General features: G+C 38.9%; 1 protein-coding gene across 5 annotated transcripts in view; it reads right to left on the minus strand.

Annotated features, from left to right (window-relative positions):
- Nucleotides 1-12,362, minus strand: part of GAS2 (growth arrest specific 2) — a 104,250-nt gene extending 91,888 nt beyond the window's left edge. The window contains exons 1-2 of one of the 5 annotated variants that reach the window (XR_010884115.1): nt 12,103-12,361; nt 2,008-2,169 (exon numbers count right to left, since the gene is read on the minus strand). Coding sequence is in view for 4 of the 5 variants with exons in the window: in XM_067296239.1 (XP_067152340.1) it covers nt 2,008-2,149 (142 nt within the window). In the remaining variant the exon portion in view is untranslated. Of the gene's footprint in view, nt 1-2,007; nt 2,170-2,411; nt 2,431-12,102 lie in introns of those variants that run through there. The other 4 variants (XM_067296239.1, XM_067296240.1, XM_013959495.2 and 1 more) reach the window with 4 other exon arrangements.
- Between the last annotated feature and the right edge of the window lie 11,365 nt (nt 12,363-23,727).

Raw genomic sequence — 23,727 nt, forward strand, 5'->3', positions numbered from 1 at the left:
TTCTTTAAATCTTCTGAAAGTCTGCATAGACAAATTCTTAGAAAAGAAGAGCTTGGATCTGAGAAGGTGTGGGGGAATGCATTAAACAAGTGTACTGTGTATGCTGTTTAATTAGAAGAAGGCTGTGCCCATTTAGTTCTGCTGCACGGTCTGGTGTCTGTATGAAAATCAGATTTTTAATTATAGTTGGCATTTCAGAACCTCCTGCTGGTTGCTACTTTCTTGCTAAAAAAGTGACCTCATTCCTAATCTTGTCACTGTGAGAACTGTTATGAACGACAAACAAGCTTCTATTTGTTTTAGAAAGACTCACTAGAACTCCATTGTTTAAAACATTTAAACAAGATATTAAATCCTTAATGGAACGTGCTTCTTCTGATTCAAAAACAATCTTTTGGATTGCTGTCTTGTGTTCAAGTGGAATGAAAAAGTCATAATTCCTAGATTTTGTTCTGGCATTCCCTGGAGGATTTTGTATTTGAAATTTTCATTGATTTAAACGGAAGTACCACAGAAAGATGTGATGTAACGAGAGTCCCACTTTTGCAGTTGTGAGGACTCTCAACTATTCCAACTCTGAAATGTATATTACCTACCTGCTAAAAGTTCTGGTTCTGCGTTCTTGAATGCATTCTACTGGCACTGTATACATCAACTACTCCTCTCTAACACAGTGCTACTTCCCTTCCTCTTCGGAAATGCAAAATACAACAACATAGAACATGCAGATATAAACTATTACTATGCGATATCACTGAGAAGGTTCAAATACAGCTTTTGGCAGAAAAGATACCATATCTCACCAGAACAAACTTCCACAAAAAAATCCCACCTTTGAAAATGTTCATCCAAGTTCTCCTCCAAAATGACAACAGAAAAAGTCCCATGTAAATATCTGTGGGTTGAAATTTTTAACTATTTTTAATTTGATAAAACCAATTATCCTCCACCACTAAAAGCAAAACCTAGTAGTAATCACTGTTGCGACAACCAAAGGGGTTTTTTGTTTTTGTTTTTTTGTTCTGTTGTTTGTTTTAAGCACTCTTCAATGAGATTCTGCGCAAACTGGAATGAAAACTACTCAAAATATTTCTTATTATCACTTCCCCTAAAATAGTTTCTCCTCTTTGTTTAATGAGAAGAGCTACCGAGCTGTTTCCATTAGGATGAGGAATTTATTATATAAATCTTGTATTTCTTCGGTAGAATCCTTTTAACTTAACAGAGAGCATACAAAAGCCATTTTCCCTGAATGCTCCCAACAAACAGTAGGTTGTTTCCTGGCTCCTTGTTTCTAAATCCTGCCTTCTCATATGAGTCCTATATCCCAAAGGACTGTCCCTCTCCTTTCTATCAGGGACATACTCTCATTTGCTCCTCTTCACACTCACTTTTTTTTCTTGGCTTCTGGGTTGCATCTGCTTTCATCAGCAAACCTGTTTCTACTTCACATACCAAGACATACAGCTGCAAACAGCAAACCCCCATGCCCCAGCTGCAACCACATGGTCGGACCCCTCTCTGCACAAGCTTCCACAAGTCTTATCATGCACTGCCTTGCCTTGGGCAGCTACTGTCTATCACTGGGCTGCTGGGGCAGCAAAGAACTTTTCAGTTGTTCCTTCCTTTCAAGATGGTCAGCATACACACAGCCTTTAGGAGGTCTACCAGATGCACTTGATAGCAGAAATTAACATCCTCCAGTATTAATGCAGAAAACGCAAGGAAAAGAACATTTAAAAGGAAATGTGAAGAACAATAAACATCAAGTGAATAAAATTCAGTTATACCACTCACAGAAACACTGTGGAGGCATATTACTTATGAGCTTTTCTGACATTGCTGACAGCTGCATGAGGTGGAGCTAGCGATCTAATTGTAACTACTTTAATTTTTGAAAAGGAAAAAAAGTCTGAAGAACTGCATTCCAGTTGACAGTGCATGGAGTTCTTTTACTGTCAAGTGTGACTTGTCAATAACTGCATTCTGTCTTATTTTTAATCTTACCCAGTAGGTTTGTGAGCCACAGGGCCAAATCCTCTTTCATCGGCAACAAGTTGGCCTCATGTCTACTGGCAAGCCACTGGCTATATTGATGCATATCAGAGAGGCCAGGCCCACGTGCCTTTGGGCTCAGAGCCGTGCACATTGTTTATCCACTTGTCGTACCTGTTTTATTATTAAAAGAAGAAAAAAAAGATAGTTAATTATGCCAAATACAATTTTGCAGGTTCTCTTTTTAGAATTGTAATAGACAATAACATTAACTATGATTGCAAGAAATCAGATGTCAGACAGATGTGGATCTAGCACATGGATGTAACATAGATGACTGAAGTCTTGTTTTGTTAATGGATCACACTGCAAGTGATTAAATCGTATAGATAAATGTCTACTTCATTTGTACTCACCAAACTACACGTTGCCAACACACAGCCAGATATTCTGCAAGGAATGATTAAAATCAAATCAAAACAAACATTTTACACATAGCTAGCAACTCACTGCAGTGCCTTTATCCAATATCCATTCAAAATAAATGGATAGCTTCAGAGATTTTTGGATCAGGCCCAAGAAAAACATGTTAATAACTGAGTTACGCTACTACAGCAAACTTGCTAACAATTAGCAAATACAGTCACTAAATGGAATCACCCTATTCTACATCTTTAAAATAGTTAAAATAATTTAAAATAATTTAAAAACACTAAAAACATTTACTGAATAACTTTATTCCATAAGAAAATAGCACAAAGGAAAGTGCTGATTATCACGTTTCCCACTCAACCTTTTTAAAAATACTCCTCTGCTTCCACAACAACTTATGGAAACGAGAGTTTCAGGTAAGAGAATATGTCATGCATTAAATATTGGTTAAGCGTTCTGACTTGTGCAACAGCCGGAGAAGCTGGGCCCGCTGGACCTATATCTCTGTTCCTGAAAGACTAATTCTCCCACCTGTGGCCCAAGCACGCTAAGAAAGGCGGCTCTTTCTCTCTCTAAAGGGAGTATCAGAACTGGACTCTAAGGTTTGTAGCAATGAGCTGGGATACTTCCTTGCCTGGTAGGTTGTATCCTACTGAGAGCCCAGTCAGACCAACTAGCAATCACAAAGCCTTATGCAGGTGGCATTAGAAGTATTATAATGGGGGTTTTGTGTTTTTAAAAGTCACTAAGGAATACTGCTTTGCCTATCCTCCCTAGCTGATTGGCACCAACTGTGGCATCAGCTGACTTCAGCTTATGAAGCAAAGCAAATACTCTGTTTCTTCCTGCCCCTTGCATACCTTTCAAGTCAGGTAAGAGGTAATAAAAAACAAAACAAAACAAAACAAGAAATTAAAGAGAACAATTTGTTATAGTATGGCACTGTGGTCTGGAATAACAAGAATACTAAAAACAATTCCTTTGCCAAAAAAAGGAAATGTTTATTGAATGTAAAAAGCAAGTGCTCTTCCATAAAACTATGCTGTAACCTATATTTCCAATACATGAAATGCTATTTGGGATATTTTAATATTTACATTAAAATTCTCCAGCATTTTGTAACCATACCCTTGGTAACTAAACTCCTTGTTAGCAAAAACATCTGCTTAGGCTCTTGCTTAACCCATGTTGATGAATATAGTATAGCATCTCCCTCCTTATCCCAAATCCTGAAGTTTTAGTTGTCCTTGAGAAATTTAGGTTCAGATTTCGCTTTGAATACATTTCTCACTGAAATCATACCAATTTTTCAGTTGGAAAAAAAAAGACTAAAAGAAAAGACTTTATTCCCTAGTATAAAGATACATTTCTGAGTTATCATTAGATTTTACATTTTTTTCCACAAAAAAAAAAATTATGCATCAAAATTCCTTTGGAAGCAAAGGAGTTTAAGACAGACCAAAACATGTGATGGAAGTATAGCCCTGTTCTGAAAACAGACTTTGTAAAAATGTCAGCTTGGATTTATGGTTTCCTGGTCGATTACTTCCAAGTCATACTTGCTCATTTTATTCAAGGAAAAAAAAAAAAAAAAAAAAGAATTAGGTGGTTAGATCTGCAAGTTCAAACTGCAACATCGCTCAAAATGGATTCCTTCTGACTCAGATGATAGTAATAGTCAAGGAGTTATAACAACAGTATAATTAAAGTTGCTGTAAGTAACCCCAAATCATGCAATTTTGTTCTTCAAATCATTGATACATTTTAGACGGAAACAGAGGCAAGATGGATAATTGACTTGTCACCTTGTCTTCAAAGAGTATATGGAAAAAAAAAGGTATAAATACCTCTGTCATACACCTTTTTTCCAAAAAAGAGCCTTAAAACAGCTTTTTTGACTGATTTCTGGAGTCTATCAGCTCAGTTGATAGTGTGAGAGCCAGAGTTGGAACTCGTTTACTCTCCTGTATCACTTCTGAAGTGTTATTGGTAAAAAGTAGTCAAAAAAATTATCTCATTCCTAAATGTTCACTTGTTTTACAACAGACAAGTAAAGCAAAGTAAAAATATATGATTTTTTCCACATTGGTTTTTCAATATATTAACAACTATGCAACTAAATCTTTAGGAAACAAAATCCTACAGTTCATTTCTTTTGATGCACACATTGGAAAAATATATCTGAAAAAGAAGCACCTTTGTTCTAAAAGAAACCATTAGACATTTCACTGCTTCTTTGCAGAAAATTTCTTTGAGGTGCATACCTGCTTTGAGCAAGGGGTCAGAATAGGTTACCCCCAGAGGTCCCTTCCAACCTAAATTATTCTATAATACTATACTTCAAGGATGCACACTGCCACATCCTAAATAGGACCCTAAACAGGCTCTGTCCTCCGAGGACCACATCACATGACACATGCACTGAGTTCAGTTGTGTTAACAGGAAAACTATGTCCTTTCCCTCTCCTCACCTGTGTCTCGACATCCAAGACCACGTATATGATGAAGTGCTCTATGAAACCCAGGAGCTAATTAGTAGCAAACAACAACAGGGCTGATAGACAGCCAGATATGATATAGTGTGTTGCTACTGGGAACTAGTGATGGGGCTGGAGTGGTTCTAAGGTCTGAAAGTTGCATTCTTTACTACTAGAGAAAAGAAGGAGAAGGCTTCTGGGACAGCTAAACAGAGGCCCTTTCAGGTTGCCCCACCACACTCTGAAACAAGCACTGCAGTCTGTTCACGCTTCAGGTTGAACTCTGTGGAAACACAGAGCAGAGAATTCATGTATTGGTGATGTTACTTCAATTCAGCTCTAAAGTACAGGGCTGAATTTAAACTTACTTCATACTGACCTACCACTTGTTTTTTTTGAAATTAAGCAAACAAGCTGTGGAAAGTCCCAAGGAACTTTTCAGTCTTGTAGTTGCAAGAAGAAAGGTGGAAGAATAAAGAGCTCTGATTTTTGAGGATGTGTGGGTACTTGAGTTTGGCAGTAACTTTAGCAGTAAGAAGAGAGTCAGAGATAAGGAGGATATTCTGAGTTTAAGGTAGTTTTAACAGGACATAGGCTCTCAGATTGGGAAAGGTAGGAAAGATAAGGAGAGGCAGAGAGAATTCTGAGGTAACAGAATTGCTAGAAGCTGAGAAGGATTCATCTCTATACTGGGACTAGGTCTGCTTGAAATGGTACCTTAAATTAACCCATACTGTTTCAGTAATTATTGTTAAACTGTGGAGCATACATGCAAAATGGGGATTGCAGAAGTTAATAGTGATGAAGAGTTCCCACCCAGAACACTGAAGAATCACAGATGAATAACAAGATCCAACCTTAATTTCACTTCTGAAAGAAGGAAAGTTTCCTCTTTTTCCTCTCCCGCTTCTCTGAAAACCTGCTCTGAAAACCTGTCCTACATTCAGCAAAATACTTTGTTAGACCCAGAGCAACAACACTCTTCCCTTGGATTAAAAAAAAAAAAAAAAAATCATTCTTCAAGGAATGGAGCACAATTTGTCCCGCTAGCTCCCTTCACCAATTCTACAAGGGATATGGTAGGTCAGCTATCAAATTGTATCAAAGCTCTCAAACCCTTTATTGCTCTTTGTGCAAACACTGAATGACAGTAAACTTCTAAGCTTAACTTAAGCCTCCACAATACTTGAGTGATGAAGTAGCTGAGCTTCATTAAAATGCTCATCTACTTCATCAGTCAAGTTCTACTAGCCCATACATTAACCATTAAAATATCATCAAATCCAGCTGGGATCTTCGAAGAAGCTTAAGAGAGGAAATTAAGCCAAGGTGGCTACAGTTGGATCGCTGTCTGCTCCAAGGCCCCTTTAAGGATCCCATCTGTAATCAAGGCCACATTCTTGATTCCTCACTCAGACACCATCGTCTCACCGTTTTGAAATATCTTAACGTATTTGTGAGCTACAGAAGTCTATTGGCAATTCAGCAATGAGGAACTTGATTAAAGAAACCAACTAGCTTGCCACAGAGGTAGACAGTAGCACTGCAGGATTCTACATGGATGAGGCAAGCCTCTCTGGCTCCAACAACTATTTCATCTTTTCTTTTTGGCAGAAATAAAGTATGAACAAAGTAGCCTAAAAATACTGTTTTTCCTAATCTCACTGCTTTCTAATAGTAACATCAAATCATTATATATACATCTCTTTAAACCTAGCCAGCACAAACATGTCAAATATCTCATGTTATACAATGTCACACTTTACTATAAACTATTGAGGCTGATATCAGATACGCATACATGTTTTTAAAACTTACCTCTAAATACTTTTCTCCTCAAGAAGCAATTTCTTTCGCCCACTATTCTGAAGGCAGACTAGGAAAGATCTTTAACTACTTTACATTCTGTTTTGTTACAGGTCATATTTATGCAGTGCAGTCTCTTATTCCACCTCTCTCAATGACAGGAAGACATCTCAAATTCTTAGACTTATTGTCTAGCTGAAGAATTCAATGTGGGATAGTTTACAGTACACCCAGTGACATGTAACAGATTCAACAAACTCAAAGGTTATATTTCTCCCTGCTTGCTTCCACCAAACAGTGAGGTTTTTATTTTGCTGTACAGTAGTACATTTAGTTTTCTCTGTATTGTAGCTCACTGCTTGTATTTTGCCAGAAGCGCAACTTACACTACCTGCTGATTGTTGTCAGTGATCATCAGGGAAAAGTAATGAGAATCAAACAAGTAATTTTCTGTAATTCCACTGGCTTTTAATGGGGTTACCTGGTAGGACAAAAGGATTCAAGAACGATACACTCTGTATGGAAAACACACGAGAGGCAAAGATTGTTTAGTCCAGAAAGTAAGACTGGTCATACAATTAGGCACTCACTTGCAGTTGTAGACCCCTAGATTCAATTCCATTTCCTGTTCCAACCTCCTCCCTTACCTATGAAGTGGTGATAATAGTACTCTTCAACCCAAATGGAGTATTATGAGGATGAAAAGATTGAATTTACTATATATAGTAAAATGTATATATATGCATATGCAAATACTTTTATATATGCATACACATATATACAGAAAATTCACATGCTCTAGCCTGTGAATTAATCGAGCAAAATAAAAATTCTCCAAGTTAACCATCCAGTTCCAGTATACATACATAATAGCTTACACTAAGAAGCTGCTGGCTGTACAGTACTCCGTGTAACATGAGCTTCATTACTGCTTCAGCCCTGTTCATAATCACATGTGCATTTAGGTCTCAATAAACAAAAGAAGGATTGAACTTTTTTTTTTTTTTTTTTAAATCGTTCCTAGATACAATCATTCCAGGTGAGGGATGAAGAAGCCTTGCCAAGTCATTTCCTCTTTTTTACTTGTCTGAAGAATTAGCACAGGAATTAAATACCCAGAGAAGGGAACATTTTTCATTGTATTAGAAAATAATAAAAAGATGTTAAAAATGTGTGTGGAGAAGGGAAGAGGAAAAAAAAAAAGTAAATACAGGACCCTGTGCTATCAGTCAAACCATCTGTGACACAAAGGATGATGATGTCCTTTTGTACCATACCACCTTGATGTAAGCTGTACCATGGACAGGCTTGTGCCCTGGCAAACAAGATCTGTTTCGGCCTGCTTGGGTATCATTGCTTAGCAGGCAAGCTAATAGACTGGATCCAACCAATTGGCAGCCAAACCAGAGTTATCCAGGACTGAAGATTTTCATTATGCCAATTCAGTGGCCTACTGGCTCTACAAAGTTGGTACAGAAGATGGCAAAATTGTGCCTTGGACTTGGATTCAGAGACCCTATTTCATACAATCTTCATAGGACTAAAATATTCAGGCTTTATGCTTGTGAATTGAGGTCTCCTCTCACATGATGTGAGGAGGCAGGCAAGCCATCAGCTTGCAGAAGAAACAAAACTAGAATAAGAGGTCCACATCATGCACAGAACTAAGCAATAGTTGAGAGAGCAGACAGCAACTTAGTCAAGAGCAGCAATAGTTTTCTCTAAAGGAACTGGAACTTGAACACTAGACTGCGCATTGACTGTGATGGAGGGGCATCAGCTATAACTGTAGACAATCTCCTGCTGTCTTAGAGAGAAGGTAATGCTATTGGAAAGCAGCCATTCTGGAAAGAGAGGAGACAGAGGATCAAAAGCCAGAACAGAGCTCACGAGTATCTGGCAAGGGTCTCTGCTGGATCTCCCTGCTAGTTCTAATCATCTCATGCAGATGGAAAAGAACAAACTTTCTGAAACTTTACTGGAGTCTGACTGGACTGTGTGAAGCAATCACTCACTATAACTGTAAGCTGGGTGTAAAAGAAGATTTAAGATTCAATGTTCATAAATAAGTTGCATCAAAGTGCATATTATAAGTTCATAATCAAGTTGCATCAAAGTGAATATTTGTGCAAGCAGAAATGAGACTGCCCACAAAGGGGGACTCATACTTGCAATCACCACTTTCACATAAGTGTCAGTTGCCACACAGCATGCCCAAGCATAAGTATGTTCACATTTGAAAACTGATTTCAGTTTTTCTACTTCAATGTTGACATATTTTTCAGATTTGGAGAGTGTAAGATGAGTCCATAGACTAAAGGCTGCTCTTCAATTAGCTTTTGTTTCTCCATCCCCTCCATATATACACACACGCTCAGACATGCAGAAAGGGAGGAAAAAAAAGATATATGAATGTCTTCCTTTGAGAGCCACAGAGGTAACTAACAACTTCTGTAATTGATATTTTTAACGTCAGGAAACAGTTCCCAACGGTGGGATCTGCTAGACAGTGGAATAATTTCCCCAAGTGAAATGGTAAAAGCTCCCCTACTTGAAATACTTAAAATGGACTAAAAGAATCAGTAGAAAAAAATAGAGACCTGTTACTCACTGGTAGATACGACACAGTCAGTCTTTACCATCTGCAATTTCCAATTTACTATAGAACAGTAATCACTCTCATTTTACCCTTTTACTTATGTAACAACAAACATAATCACTTTTGAAGTTATGATTCTGCTACCGCATCATGTAGCTCCTCTTCCAGAGCTGTTACAGAACTTTCCCTTCCACAAGGAACAACAGGTCATTCTTGTCTACATCATCTTAAACACATATATCTGCAACCTTCGTTTTCTCACTATCATAAACAGGAAGATAAAACATAAGCTCACCGATGCAGCAAGCATATTTCTGTAAGGAAATTCAGTTTTTCTGGTTATTTTATTATCCTTATAAACTATACCACAACCAACATAGCCCAAGGTTTCTGGAGCTTTCCCAGATTAGCTTGGAGCACACTGTACATGCTAGGAGAGGGGGAGGGGCACTGGAGGGGAACCACCATCTGAAACTCATTAATCAATTAGAATTTTTAAGGGCTTACATCAAAATGTGATCTACACCGATAAAGTAAACTTTAATCACAAGAAGCCTTTGTCCTTTACATTATGAATGTACTTGCTACAAATATGTGCAGTACTTAGAGCAGAGTGTACAGAACCTGGCAAAAGCAGCATACTGATACTTTAGACCTGTAAGGGCCCTGGTCTGAGGCCAGACTAAAATGAAGTTAACCACACACAAAAATCTGAGCTAATCACTGAAAGCCTAGACATTTTCAGGACTATGCCTAGTAGAAGTAATTTTCTTGGCTTGATAATGTCTACTCTACCAAAGGGAAAGCCAGAAGTCCTTCTCACATAGACCAAAACTTTAGGAATGTTCAATATCTATTTTCTTGCAAAATTATAACTTCTGGAATCTGAGCCTGATTCCTAACACAGTCCAAAACTTCTAAGTTGATTTCTCTTTGCCTGGCCCTTACCACATGTTTTTCTGCTTGCCTGAGCAAAGTGGCCATTAAAAATTAGTATTAAAAAAAAAGTCTTAATCTCCACCAAATAGGAAAGTATACATGCACATTTATAACCAGTATCACATCTTAAGAGGTGTGTATGTGTGTCTCTTATTGCAAGCATATTATGTAAACAGTATTACAGATTAACCCACAATCATCAGCTTTGCATTTAATTGTTATCAGGTTCCATTTTCAAATCCTGTCCTTCTGAAATCAAGCGTAACTGAGAGATTTAAAGTGGAGCAGGGCAGGTACTCCAAATAGTAAGTCTGCCACTTGAAATATCACCATGGGTAAAAAAAAATATATATATATATATGTATATATATCAGAATGACTAAATGAGTTAGTAGCTTAAAGTAAGAACTAGAAGCTCGGGGATAGTATTGAGCCTTCCTCACCTCACCTCCTTCATCAGGGTTTGGTTTCGTTGTGGTTGCAACTAGGGTACCACAGCATAATGCTGATCAGATGGCCTTTTGGGCCATATGAGATGAATTTAGGAATGTCAGCTAATTTCCTATTAAATCACAATCCACATCACAAAACCGTCATAAAACCATTACTCTTGGCACAGTGTCTACTCCGCAGTGAAGAAACCATTCAAGATTTAATGTGAATGGAAACCGAGGAGTGCATTTTTTTTCTTTTTAATTTCAAAGCAATGCCAGAAGTATGCCAGAACTGCACTGGGGAGCCTGCAGCACATCGCTCCCCGTGCCCCCTGCGCCTTCTCCTCTCAGAGCCCGCAAAGCCAGCGGTGCAGGCGAGCTCAGGCGACGCACCACAGGAGACGGCCGAGAGCGGCCCTTGGAAAGGAGGGCAGCATCCCTCGTTTCTTACGGATAAAGCAGTAGCGAGGAACCGGAGCCCTCCTTAAAAAAAAAAAAAAAAAAAAAAAAAAAAAAAACCCAAGCCTCGCCCTCGCTGAGAGCCCGCAGGGCTCAGCAGGCACCCGAAGGCTGCACGCCCGGCCTCCTCCCTCCCTCGCCCCGCCGCCGACGCGGAGCTGCCGGCCAGGGCTGCAGGCGCCCCAGGAGCCCGCCGGGCGCCCCGCGGCGGCAACCAGCGCCGGCTCCGCGGCCCGGGCGTGCGGCTGCCCGCCCTCCTCCGCGGGGCCCTGCCGCGGCGGGGCTCAGCGAACCGCTCCGCCAGGAGGGCTCGGCACGCCGCTCCAGGTCTGCCCTCGGGGCAGGGCAGGGCCGGGCCGGGCCGGGCCGAGCCGGGACGCCGGGACGCGCGGGGCTCCGCGGCTCCCCCGCGCCTGGCCGCGGAGAACAAGGAGGGCTCCTCCACCGCCCCCATCTCCTGCTCGCATCCACCCCCGCGCTCATCCCGCCTCCCTGGGGCTTTCAAGCTCCGCATAGCCAGAGTAAAGAGGGAAAAACTAACAACAACAACAAAGAAAAAACAGTGAAAGAGAAAATCCCCGCTGCCGCAGCGCGCAGGCGAGAGGCAGCCACCGCCGCCGCGGAGCGGGTGCCGCGGCCGAGCGCAGCCTCTGCGGCCGGCCGGCCCCCGGCGCTGCCCGCGGCCAGGCGCCTCGCCGGAAACAAAAGCACCTACTCGAGACGGCAAGGCTGCGGGGAGCCCCGCGCCCTCTCTCTTTAAACTCAAAAGCAGCCGGGAAACACACGAAACGCCCTCAGCTTGAGGGAGCCCGGGAGCCAGCGCCGCGCCGCCGGCAGGGCGGGCAGGAAGGCTCCGGCTGCAGGCAGCGCGCCGGCTCCGGCGCCGGCTCCCGCTGCGGCTGCGGGTCCCGCCGCCCCCGTGGCCGCGGCCCCCCGCGCCGCCCGCCGGCCCCGCACTCACTGGCCGCCCGCAGCGCCGCTGAGCCCTCCGCCTCCGGCAGCCCCCGCCGTGCCCCCGACCTGCGCAGACCGGCAGCAGCCGCGCTGCCGCTCCTCATACTTCTGTCCGCTGCGCTCGGCGCTCTCCTTGGGAAACCTTCTTTTTTTTTTTCCTCCCCCCTCCTTTCCCCTCTCTCTCTCCCTCTTTCCCAGAAACCGATTTCCTATATTTCAGCAGTCCACATAGACTGAACGGAAGTTAAATGCTTACTTTTTTCAGAGGGACGGCAAATGCAGTTGACACTGATTTACCCTTGAAATGCTGAGATATTGTATTACAGCCCTTGGCAGCAAGTTGGTGCTTGGGTCCATTTCGCTTTTATTATCATTACTCCCTTTCCAAGACTCTTGATTGCATCTGTGCGGGGGGGTGAGGGGGGGGAAGCAGAAGGGAAAATTCCATATCTAACTTAAAACTTTTTCTTTAATTTCAGTAGGTCTGTTCCTTAGCATTTAGTAGCACCTCCTTTGATTGTCACAGTTTGGTTTTTCTGGCTGAAGCAACATAATTTCAGCTTTGTATCTTGGGGGAAATTCTTTTGAGGGAACAGCTTTAACTGCATATTTCTCTAAAATATTTTCTTGCCACCTTGTAGTGTATTTTAAACAAAAAGTATATACTGTTCATAAATTAATCATCCTTACATTACACTTTTTAAAAGATTTATGAGGGATAGGTAGCGGGTTTTCTTGGTTTTGTATGTTTGTGCTTTATTAACTAAGCTGAATTCCAGCTAACTTAGCACACCTTTATTTCAGTCATTATTTCATTCTCACTTTTATTTCATTTTTGTGACATGTCAACATTTTGTTAAATGTCAGAGATAACCTTCCCCAACAGTTGTTTATTCACTTATTCCCCACACAGAGAAGCCCCTTTCGTGAATTCAATAGCGGGAAACAGATGTTCAGACTTCTGCGTCTTTTAATGCATGGATGTAGATTGTCTTGTTGAGTTTCCTAATGGTATCATGTTATCACTTTCCATAAGAGTGCCCCAGTCAAACAGCACACTTTTTTTTTTTCCCCACAATGTATATCTACTCAATTAAATTGTTCTGGCCAAAGCACATTATATATGATTATACTGAAAGAATTGTCTTAACCTGTTTGCTGAAAAGCACATCAAGCTGACCCTTATTTTTTATTTACATTCATTTCTCTGTATTCTGATCTGCTGGGAAAATCTGATTTGCACAATTAATGCTGGGCTATTTCTCAATAATTGCACCATAAGCAAATTCCTATTCTCCAAGTAGTAGATGTTCATTTCTAGCCAATCAGAATACAAATGTCTTTGCTTATTTATTGTATTCATATACTCATTATGCTGTTCTGATGGACTATTAACTGCTGTGCTGAGTGCTACTTAAATTAGAGCATTTCACCAGCATGCTGACATATTTAACTGTGATGAGCTCTAGCCATGACTATGTGAGAAACAATACAACAGTAAATGAACTCCTAGTTTCTTGTTTTGCAAAAATATTTGGATGGCCCCGAGGGTGATGTTTTTCCTGGACAATATGCTTGGTCAGAAAAATAGAGAAGATAGCCTTCAGATTTCCCCAAAGTACGCTGGGGGGTGAGGAGAGAGAAAGGAAAATGAACTGACCAGCAGACAGATTCCTGTATGCACTTAGTTATCTTCCAGAGGTTTTATCTGACCTTGAGAAATAAATTTTTAAAAGATGAGCAACAATTTAAATCCAGTGACACCCCTATATGAAAACCAACTTGAGGTGAGAAGACCAATTCTGTCAGGCTGTTTTGTATATTTAAAAGCCCTGCCACTTAATAGAAAGCTAGAAAACATTCCACTAAGTTAGGTCTCTAGTAAAAACTTCAAGATTCACACATACTCTTGAAGTTACAAGACTCCTACTAAATTTAGGAGCAATTCTACATGAAAAATGAAGCTGAGGCTTTTCCAGACCTTATGCAATAAAATTTGTATGTACATTTGCATATGTAACAGTGGGAAGGACAGAAAAGGTAGTCATAAGATTTAAGCCCAAGTTGGCTGTGCACTTTTTGATATGGTCAGTTTGTAAAGAATAATCTAACATCAGCTGATAGTAAAAGATCATGCATTCACAGACATTATCTATATGAATCATTTTTGTATTATTTCAGTTGTTACAGTTTCTTACTATCACTTCATAAAGATTTGATAGATAGTAGACTAGCAATATGTAACATCCAGTACAACAGTTAAGAACAACAAAAACTGGAAGTTAGATCAATTCTTATACAAGCAAGCTTGAGTGGAACACAGTTCCAAGTATGCTTCTGAAATGTATATTGTATATATGCCATGGAGGTTTCAGCAGTGACACCACAATTATGAGTGCATTGAGATTCACACTTAAAGCAGGACTACAGCTTTTCTATTTCACACTTCAATATTTGACTTTGGCTTTCAAATTTGAGAGCACAAGTATTTTCTACTTAAGGTTATTTCAGTAACATCCTTGCTAATCTTTGTAGAGGAAATGCACAAATGTTTCCTTGTGAAATTTTCTCTCCTTACCCCCTTCCCTCTCTTCGCCCCCCTCCCCTCCATTTCTTCAAGATGAATAATCTTAGCTCCCCAAACTTTCAACTTTCATAGCTCATGTGTTCTGGTAATATTTCTGACACAGACGACTTCTAGCCAGATAAGAGGGTGAATGGGCATATGAAGACTTGATGATTTGAAGACAGACACATGGAAAGAGGGGAGAGAGGGCAGACTTAGAGGGACTGAGGAAAGTAAGGCTCATTTGGAAGTTATATGCCTGTGCAGGAAGCCTGGGCAAAAATACTACGCTAATTAGGACAAAATTATTTTACAGATTCTCATTTGTATAATTTTAAGAGTTTTAAGGGGATATTAACTCATATATGAGAAAGGTAGAAGACGTGTCCGATTGGCTGAGATACGGTAAATATTATCTAAAGATGTGCTAAATTTCCTGATTCAGGATTACCAATCAGGATTAAAACTTTCCAAAAATGTTCTCTAACTTGGAGATGGTTAAACCTGATGCACAGATAATTAAAGAAGAAATTCTGTAGCAGAAGGTCAAAGATGATCGCAACAACCCTTTCTTGCCTGTGAAATTCCTCAGCGCTTTAATAAAAGGTGTCTTTTGAAAACACCAGCTCTAGTGAGCAGCTGACTCTATATCATTCTGGGGGGGTTTCAGGATCTTCTGAAAAAAAAGGAACCTTGCTGGTCACTTACAGACAGGGAGAGAAAAATACATAGATCACAGCATTAACAGTGTTAATAATGCACTGGAGCTGGAGCAACAGTCACTTAATGGGGGAGAATAAGGGAGCAGGAGAGTGAGAACGAAGAGCGGGGGTCGTAGTTCTTGGTGGGCAGTGAAGAGAGACAGGAATCAGGTTTGCCATAGCTCTAGATCACATGTTCCCGGTTCAGCAAGGAGCAAGTGTCCTGCAGCTTGGAGCTGGAACAGGCTGACACTTAGCTATTCCCTAATATTTCATCAAAGAAACTTCTAACCCCAAAATAAGCCGCCTTCACTATGTAATTGGGGTCATAACATAGCAAAATAATATCAATTAAATATAATAGATACAATGTAATTTATGACAGTCATCTCAGTTCTATAAGACTATACAACCATTAAACCTGATCATTAAACAGGACATACCTTGAGAAATAAGAGAACACTGATGAGGGACAGCAAGTGAGGCTGAGGAACAGAAATGATGAATAAAGTGTATATTGAGTAGAACACGTCATACCTGTTGGTTTCATTGATTTTTGCCACTGAAGGGACTATAAAATTAAGCTGCTTAACTCAAAATTAGGGAAGTTAAGAATGCAAAAATACATTTACTCCAGACACACTCTTTTTCTTGCTGTATATGCCATAGAAATTAGAGTTCAAAAGATGTGGAATAAGAGGTGAATAAAAACTGCTGATACATGACTCAGGACATGTGAGAATGTGAGAACTCTACTGAGCAGCCACAATGAGTGCAGGACATGTTTTGTAAGTGACCTGGTGTCATCCCAATATTACAGGACTTACTTTGGGAAAAAATGTCCATGTCTTCCTTGAGTAAAAAAAAAAAAGAAAAAGAAAGAAAGAAGGAAAAAGTATTAAGTAGCCCTGTGATCAATATATCCTTGAGGAACTAACTGAAACTTATTGCACTAACTGGTGGCAGATACCTCTGAATTTTACATTTCTCTAAAACAGCTGGAATATAATATATAGATCCTAGTTTTGGTGTTCTATGTTTGGTAATTTGAAGAACATGTGGAAAAAACATAAAGGGATAAAACATCAAATGAATTCAGTCATGTGTGATTTTCCCTTTCCATTAATTCCATCCTCTGATAATTCAGTCCAGTGCACACAATGATTTTGCAATTGATGGAACTTTTATCAAATCTGCAGTGGAATATCCATTTAAAAATCTACTAATAAACTCTGCAGACAATTCCTACACTATAAACCAGTATGTTTTGTCCTTCCACCTTGTAAACTGTGTGCTAGAAATGTAATTTCTATTCATATAATTATACATGACTTTAAATAACTACAATTTTCATCCAACTTTTTTGCTGTTAATGTCTAATGTGAAACCATTTGCTGTAGTCAAGACAAGTTTGATCACTGTAAGCCTAAATAGAAGTTGTTTCCTCTGCATCATATTTATCAAAATACGCCTACTTCTGATCTCCTTGAGTAATCTTCATCAGTGTAAGGGAAGTCAACTGGATGAAATTTGATCAAATGTGTGCACTCTGTGATGATAGAAAACTGTTTGTTACCAGAATCTCTGTACTCTCCACCAGCATATAGAGACTGCTCAGAAGCTAAAGGTACGTAGAAGATGCCTCTCTGGGACATACATTCCATACATTATGGAATATACACCACAGGCACAAAGTGGTCACAATTTGGATTTATACAGAAAGCTATTTTTTGACTGAGATTGTCATAATAGTTTCTTCATGGAGACAGAGCATGCAACTGACATCCCAAGAAAAATACTGGGACTGACACAGTGATTAGCAGACCAAATTTTACGTTTTGTTTAACAGTTAGATTAAAATATTATAATCCGCCTTTAAACAAACCAGTGCCTTAGATATTAACAAGAAAGACCGACTGTTACGATTATTATTTTTCTTAAATATGAGGGAGGATCTCAGATACTACACTGACAAAGATCATTAACTGCCTAGGTCAATTAGATAGGCGTCAAAGTGCCTTAGGCCCTTCCCAAAGCAACAGAAATGGATGATTCTGTTATACGGAACTCCAAGTTGGCTGTCAGTCACACCACTCCAGATAGCATTTGAAAGTATCTCAAATACCTGACAGAACTACCCCAAATGTAAACAGAAAGTGATGGGAGTGAGTATGTAGACTGATTTGGGGATTTTCCCCACTACTTGATGAGACAAATTAAGTCTATTGACCTTTGTTCAGTGCAACCCCTTTTATTTTCTCACACATTTTCAGGATACAAATTTATCTCCAAGGAGACATCTGCCACAAGGTCAGATGAAGTCATAAGCATCATAGGCTAAATTCTGTTGTTATGCCAAGGTAAACATGTAGTAAATCAGCCTTCAGTTGAAACACTGTGCTTCCAAGATTTTCAGTTTGTATAATCATTATCAAAATAATTTAAAGAATAAAATATTTATGTCCATGTACACCACCATTTTGATTATTTAGTACCTAGAATGCTACTGAATAAAAATAAAGATCAATCTCTATTCCTTAGATTTTACAACAAAAGTCACAGATTTCACAGTTGATTTCTACTTGGGAAGGACAAGTCATTAAAATAAGGTGCTATCTAAGGTCAAATAGAAGCATCGAAGTCTAACTACCAACAGCACAAGAAGAGCAATGAGAAAAAGAGAGAATCCAAGAATGTCAACAGCTACCACCACAATACTGTCCTCTTACATCAGAGATGTTTTAGAATCATTGTATCAGCTTTCTGTTTGTACAGTGGCTGACTTAAAATACACATCAAACTAACTTTTGTAGGAATTAACTAATAGATGCTATGCTTTGGTAGACAGTTTACAAAGTGCAGATGCAGATCAGTTTTTTAAAGTGAGCAAATTTTCCAGACCAAGAATACCAGAAGTCCAATTCATTATTCAAGAAGAATTGAAAATTTTTTAAAACAGGAAACGTTTTAACACACTAGTACGCCTGACCACCTGCTCCTCTTTAATTGGGGATAATCCCACCTTCCCACTTAACCATTCAATGTCTTCATTTTCCAAGCACATATCTATGTTTCCCTTAAAATCATTAACATTCTTGGTTTCAATTTTCCTTCCTAGTAACTTATTTTATATGTTTATTGGACTTGGTGTGAAGCCATTTTTTCAAGTTTCTATTTACAGTAGTAACCTGGGGTCCAACTCTCTCTCCAGTGTCACTGGTAGTAAAACTGACCTTAAATGTTAAGGAAATCAGATTGGGCTTTTATTTTATTTTATTTTTTAATATATATAATTATCTCTAGCTTATAATCCTTCCTCTAACAGGAAGAATGAACATTTTGAACTAAATGATCAGCAGTTATCCTAAATCTGGAAGAATTGTAAATAAGTACAGATATAGCTCTGTATTTAAATAGGCTAGCTAGCAATCTGATACCTCTAAATGAAAATGCTAAATTTAGTCCAGAAGCAAATACTCCTTATGTACTTATGATTACTGAATGTGTGGCATATATGAGATAGATACGAGCCTATGTGAGACAAATCTGGGGCTCTACCTTCTCCACTGGCTTCAGAATACGTATATAGCCATTTCATGGAGCTACTCTACCCTGACAGCTGGAGTAACTTCTGTAGTCCCATTCAGGCTCCTATTTCCATATGAAACCCCATAAAGCAGCAGATTCTTTGGCTATCTCCCAAGCTCAGTTCTACTTTTCTCACATTGCTCTATGCATGAAGTCAAAAGCAGCACACAATCCTACCTCACATGAAGTGATGCATACTCACAAAATGTGTAACTTCGTAATAAACCTGCCTTTGTAACAGCAAAATTGAAGAACTTCATTGCCTGGCCAACCATGGAGAGGAAAGAGAAGCCGACCTGTCCTTGTAGGAGAAAATCAGGTTTTCACTTATGTTTTCTGCAAGTTCGATTTTCTTTCCATACTAGCTTCATAGTTCTTGCAGTCTTTGTCCTGGTGTTTCTGACACCACTTTTCAGCATTTTGTTGTTGTTCTCCTTTATGAGATATTACTTCAGTTCTATTCTTTTTCAGTTTTTTCCCTCCAACTGTTTAGTTCAAACAGTCAATCTTAAACCATAGCGAATGCTTTCATTCCAGCATTCCTTTTCATTCTTCTATTAAAGGGGCATCATTGAAGCATTCCTAATGGAAAGAACATCATTCCCTGTGCACTGTGTTACATTGCCAAATGAAATAGGGTGAACGCCAGCTCATACAATAAGTTATTCCTATCTTGGGGGGGGGGGGGGGAGACTTGGTTTCTTTTCCCAGCCCTGCAACTTATCTGTTGTATGAGTTTCATCAAATCACTTTAACTGTCTTTATATCAGTTTTCCCATCTGTAAAATAGGCATATGCAAAAAATCTTCCCTTGCAAAGTAGTCTGACATTAGGAAACAGCAAGAATTATGTAAAGATGGGCCTGATTTCTTAATTCAATTCATAGAAGAGTCCTGAACATATTTCCCTTTTCTGTCTTTCCTTCTTCCTTATCCTGCAATCCATGTATCTGGTAATATGTTCTTAGAGAAGGGAGGTTAGGAGGTTTGGGAATAATCTTGGCTCTGACAGTCACTTGCTGTCCTAACAAAACAAGAAATCTGTGTGTGATCTTGGGAAAGTTACTTAATCTTCCAGATGCTTCAAATTTCCAGTCTATAAGATGTTTACTACATATACCTTGAATTGTGAGGTAAGAGACACTTATTAGACATTCTGATGTCACAGACTGAAGATTCTACAGAAATGCTGATTACTTTTCTAATTTATTACCTCTTTTGCAAGCATTCTTCTTGCTGTGAAGAACTTGCTGAATTCCAGAATCTGCTCTTTAAAATTAGTCTTCCAGAGTATAAGGCTATGTTGCTGAATGGCTGTTTCCTTGAGAAGAATCTTCCCAGTTCACAGCATTACTATCTGAAATGTGGTAATTGCTGACAGAAGACTTCTATTTAGATTTTTAGGTTTTTAGTAGGCTTGTTCCAAGCACAAATATGCTCTTGCAGTCCTGCAAATTTTTAATTCAGGAGGTTATTACTTTGCATAAACATTACTTCAACACCTAGTCTGCAGATTGTCCTTTTCTAGTTGGGAAAGATTCTTTATCCTCGCTGTTAGCCATACTAACGTTAATATAAGGTGGGTTTTTTTGTTTTTTTTTTTTCTTCTCAGCAGGTTTCTTGTTCAGTGTAAAAGCAAAGCATCATTGCTAAGTGTACTCTTTTGGTTTCCTTCTAGCGAGGGACTTGACAAACCTCTGTTTATACTATGGCATATGCCTTTGGCATGTTTTCCTAATTGGAGCTAGCTGAACCTTTTCTGCTTTCCTGCTCATAGGCCGAATTACAAACAATGGGGAGACAGGTTACCCGACTCACTTCATTAATGACATATGTTGCTGAAACACATTGAGAGAATTTGTGAAAGATCAAATTTCAGACCAACCTTGAAACCAGATGCCCAAAACCAATAATGAGGAGAGAAAGTCATAGACAGAAAGCCAGTGCTTTACCTTGTGAACATTATAGGCATGCTTGCAAGACTAGTGTCCAAATTCCAATATTAGAAAACATTGTGTGCGATCTTTTAATTTACTATGCTGCATGCTCTTAACCTATTGGAAGTCCAGGTAAAGAGCCCAAAAAAAATAATCAAAACAAGAAATAACTCAATAAATTGCGGGGGTGGGAAGCTTGTGCAAAATATCATAGGCCTGATAAGTGAAAAGTATTAGGAACTAAATAGACCAAATAACTAAAACTGAACATTCAGATCAGAAATCTGAATGATAGCATAAGGTACATGGATGCTAGTAATTCCAGACGGAATTAATTATCAAATAGTGCATTGAGTATCTATGGCCTTGGGAAACCTGAGGCTTTGCTCAACAAAAGACAAGATGGGAAAGATGTTAAATTTGAGATATTTCAGACTTAGTATATGCAAGTGCTAGGGACTAAAACCTTCATAAAGACCATTTGATTTCCATACCAACTGTTATGTGTGTGAAATTATGATCCATAGAAAAAATGTAAGGTAAAGAAAAATGTGATGATCTACTGAGGCATAACTGGTGATCCACATCTTCTGCTGTAATACACACTAAGTCTTACTGGACATAGATAAAATCATAACTTAGGGTAACTTATTTTTATTAACCTAATAATAAAAATTAAATTATAAACCTAATAATATAATAAACTAGAGTAGATAATCATATCTAATAACCTATCAATAAACTCTGAGTTCATGGGCTGCTTCCTGCTTCATTAAATGCCATAAAAGACAAATCAGAAGAAGCATTACTGAAGCAACAAGATTCATGCTACTGTAAAAATGTAGCAAGCATAAAGAATGCCAGACCCACAATGCATAGATTTTGGAAAAGATTACCTGAAAACTCTCCTGGAAGAGATACTGAAAAACAAAATCTAACAAAGACTTGCAATTTTGCAAAGTTCAGCAGAACTCTCCTCAGGGACTCAGAACAACTCATTGGATTCATTAGGTAAAGTAGCAAGTTAGGCAGACAAAAGACACAATCTGCACACTGTGTAGCTGCAGGAAAAAATACTTAGAACCAAATGTACTGTGTATAACTTGAGCATTACATGTTTAGTATGAAGCCTAAATCCATATGCTGAAATCATTACCAGGTGAAAATTTTGTAAAAACTGTAGAAGAAAAGGACTTAGAAACCAAGAAGAACAAAACACTAATAGGGACAGTTATGTCTTCAATCAGAGAAGCAAACAAAACAAACTATATATCATAAGCAAAAAGAGAAACAAACATCTTCAGTTTGGGTATCAACCCATTCTCAGACTGTCTGAGGAACCACTGCATCCTACCAGGCAGGCTCTACATTTCTGATTCTTCCTCTTCCGCAGTTCTTCCCCCACAGGAGTAAGGGCCATTTTGAACTAGGCCATGAACCTCTATGCTGACAACAGGCCACTTTTCAGACTGACAAGACTCCTCCTTCTCGTCCAAGCCCTTTGAACAGATCAAGTCAATGAACTGCAGTTCAAGCCAGCGAACATCTGTTAAAACTAACATGAGAAGGTTGAAAATGTTCTGACTGAATGTTGGGAAGTGCCTTGCACACAGCTGAACCTTCCAAAGGGATGCTTTGCTTGGAGAAAAATTTGTTGAGGTAAAAAAAATAAACCCCCTTCCTCAACATCACTATAGAATTGGAGCACTTTTCGAATTTTTTCTGAACAAATCTTTAAAAATCTTTGAACCAAATTTGCGCTTTAAAATGTTTATTTAAAAAAAGTCAAAAATTAAACAAAAGATTATGATTTTTATCTAAACTAACATTTTAATTGATCCTAAGTCATTTTATTTGATAACTTCATTCTGTAGAAAATTCCAGCAACTCATTCACAGTGAAATCACCTTTTGATAGCAAACACAAACCAAGAAAATAGATAAATATTTAATTTGGAGATTAAAATACTGCTCAGAAATTACTCCCATGGAAATGCTCAGGACTACTCTCTCAGATGAACGCTCTCTATACTATAGTTTGTAGCATCCATGTGCCAAGCCTGTAGTATTCAGATACGAGTTACACCCAGATTACAGGCCGTTAAGATTTACATGTAAAGCTTCAATCATGACTGCCCACTGGATACACAGGATGCTTTTGCTAGAAGAATGAAGTTCCCTAACCTGGACACAAACATCTCTATTATTCACAAATTTCAATAAATCTTAAGACAGTTAGGCACCTGGTTCCCACTGACTTGCTGTTGTGGCAAGGGGCCTAACTCCCTTAGGTGTTTTTGAACAATCAGTTACATGCAGGTTATGCCCGAAAGACTTATTCATGGTCCCTTGTCTTAAAGCCATTAGATCCAACTTTTCCTACAAAAGGCCAAGGGAACCAATTCCAGCCCTCAAGGGTTTTAAGTCATCAGTTACTAGAACTTCATACTCTCACGAAACAGTTGATAAGCATCAGCATTTCATAGAAAAACAAAAGGAGAGACACAAACAATAGTATTTCATTGTTTCATGAGTGTTAACTTCTTCCTTTGTGTGGAGTGTAAAACTCCAATAGATTATTAGAGAATAATTGTTCCTTGGCATAGTTATAAATGCATTTCTCAAACTAGGGAAAGTCATTTAATATCAAGAAACAGAAGGATAATTTTAGTAGTGGCTTCAACTGAGCACACTGTTTTCCCTGTTTTCATCAGAATAATTTGGATTAACATGAATTTGAATATTCACAGATTTAATACTGGGTAACTTACCTTTTTCTTACCAAAACCTGGGACCTTGAAGAAAGCAGACCTTTCCTTTAGGCTTTTTTTTTTTTTTTTTA

The sequence above is a fragment of the Apteryx mantelli genome, chromosome 4 (genome assembly GCF_036417845.1).
Source record: "Apteryx mantelli isolate bAptMan1 chromosome 4, bAptMan1.hap1, whole genome shotgun sequence".
Lineage (NCBI taxonomy): Eukaryota > Metazoa > Chordata > Aves > Apterygiformes > Apterygidae > Apteryx > Apteryx mantelli.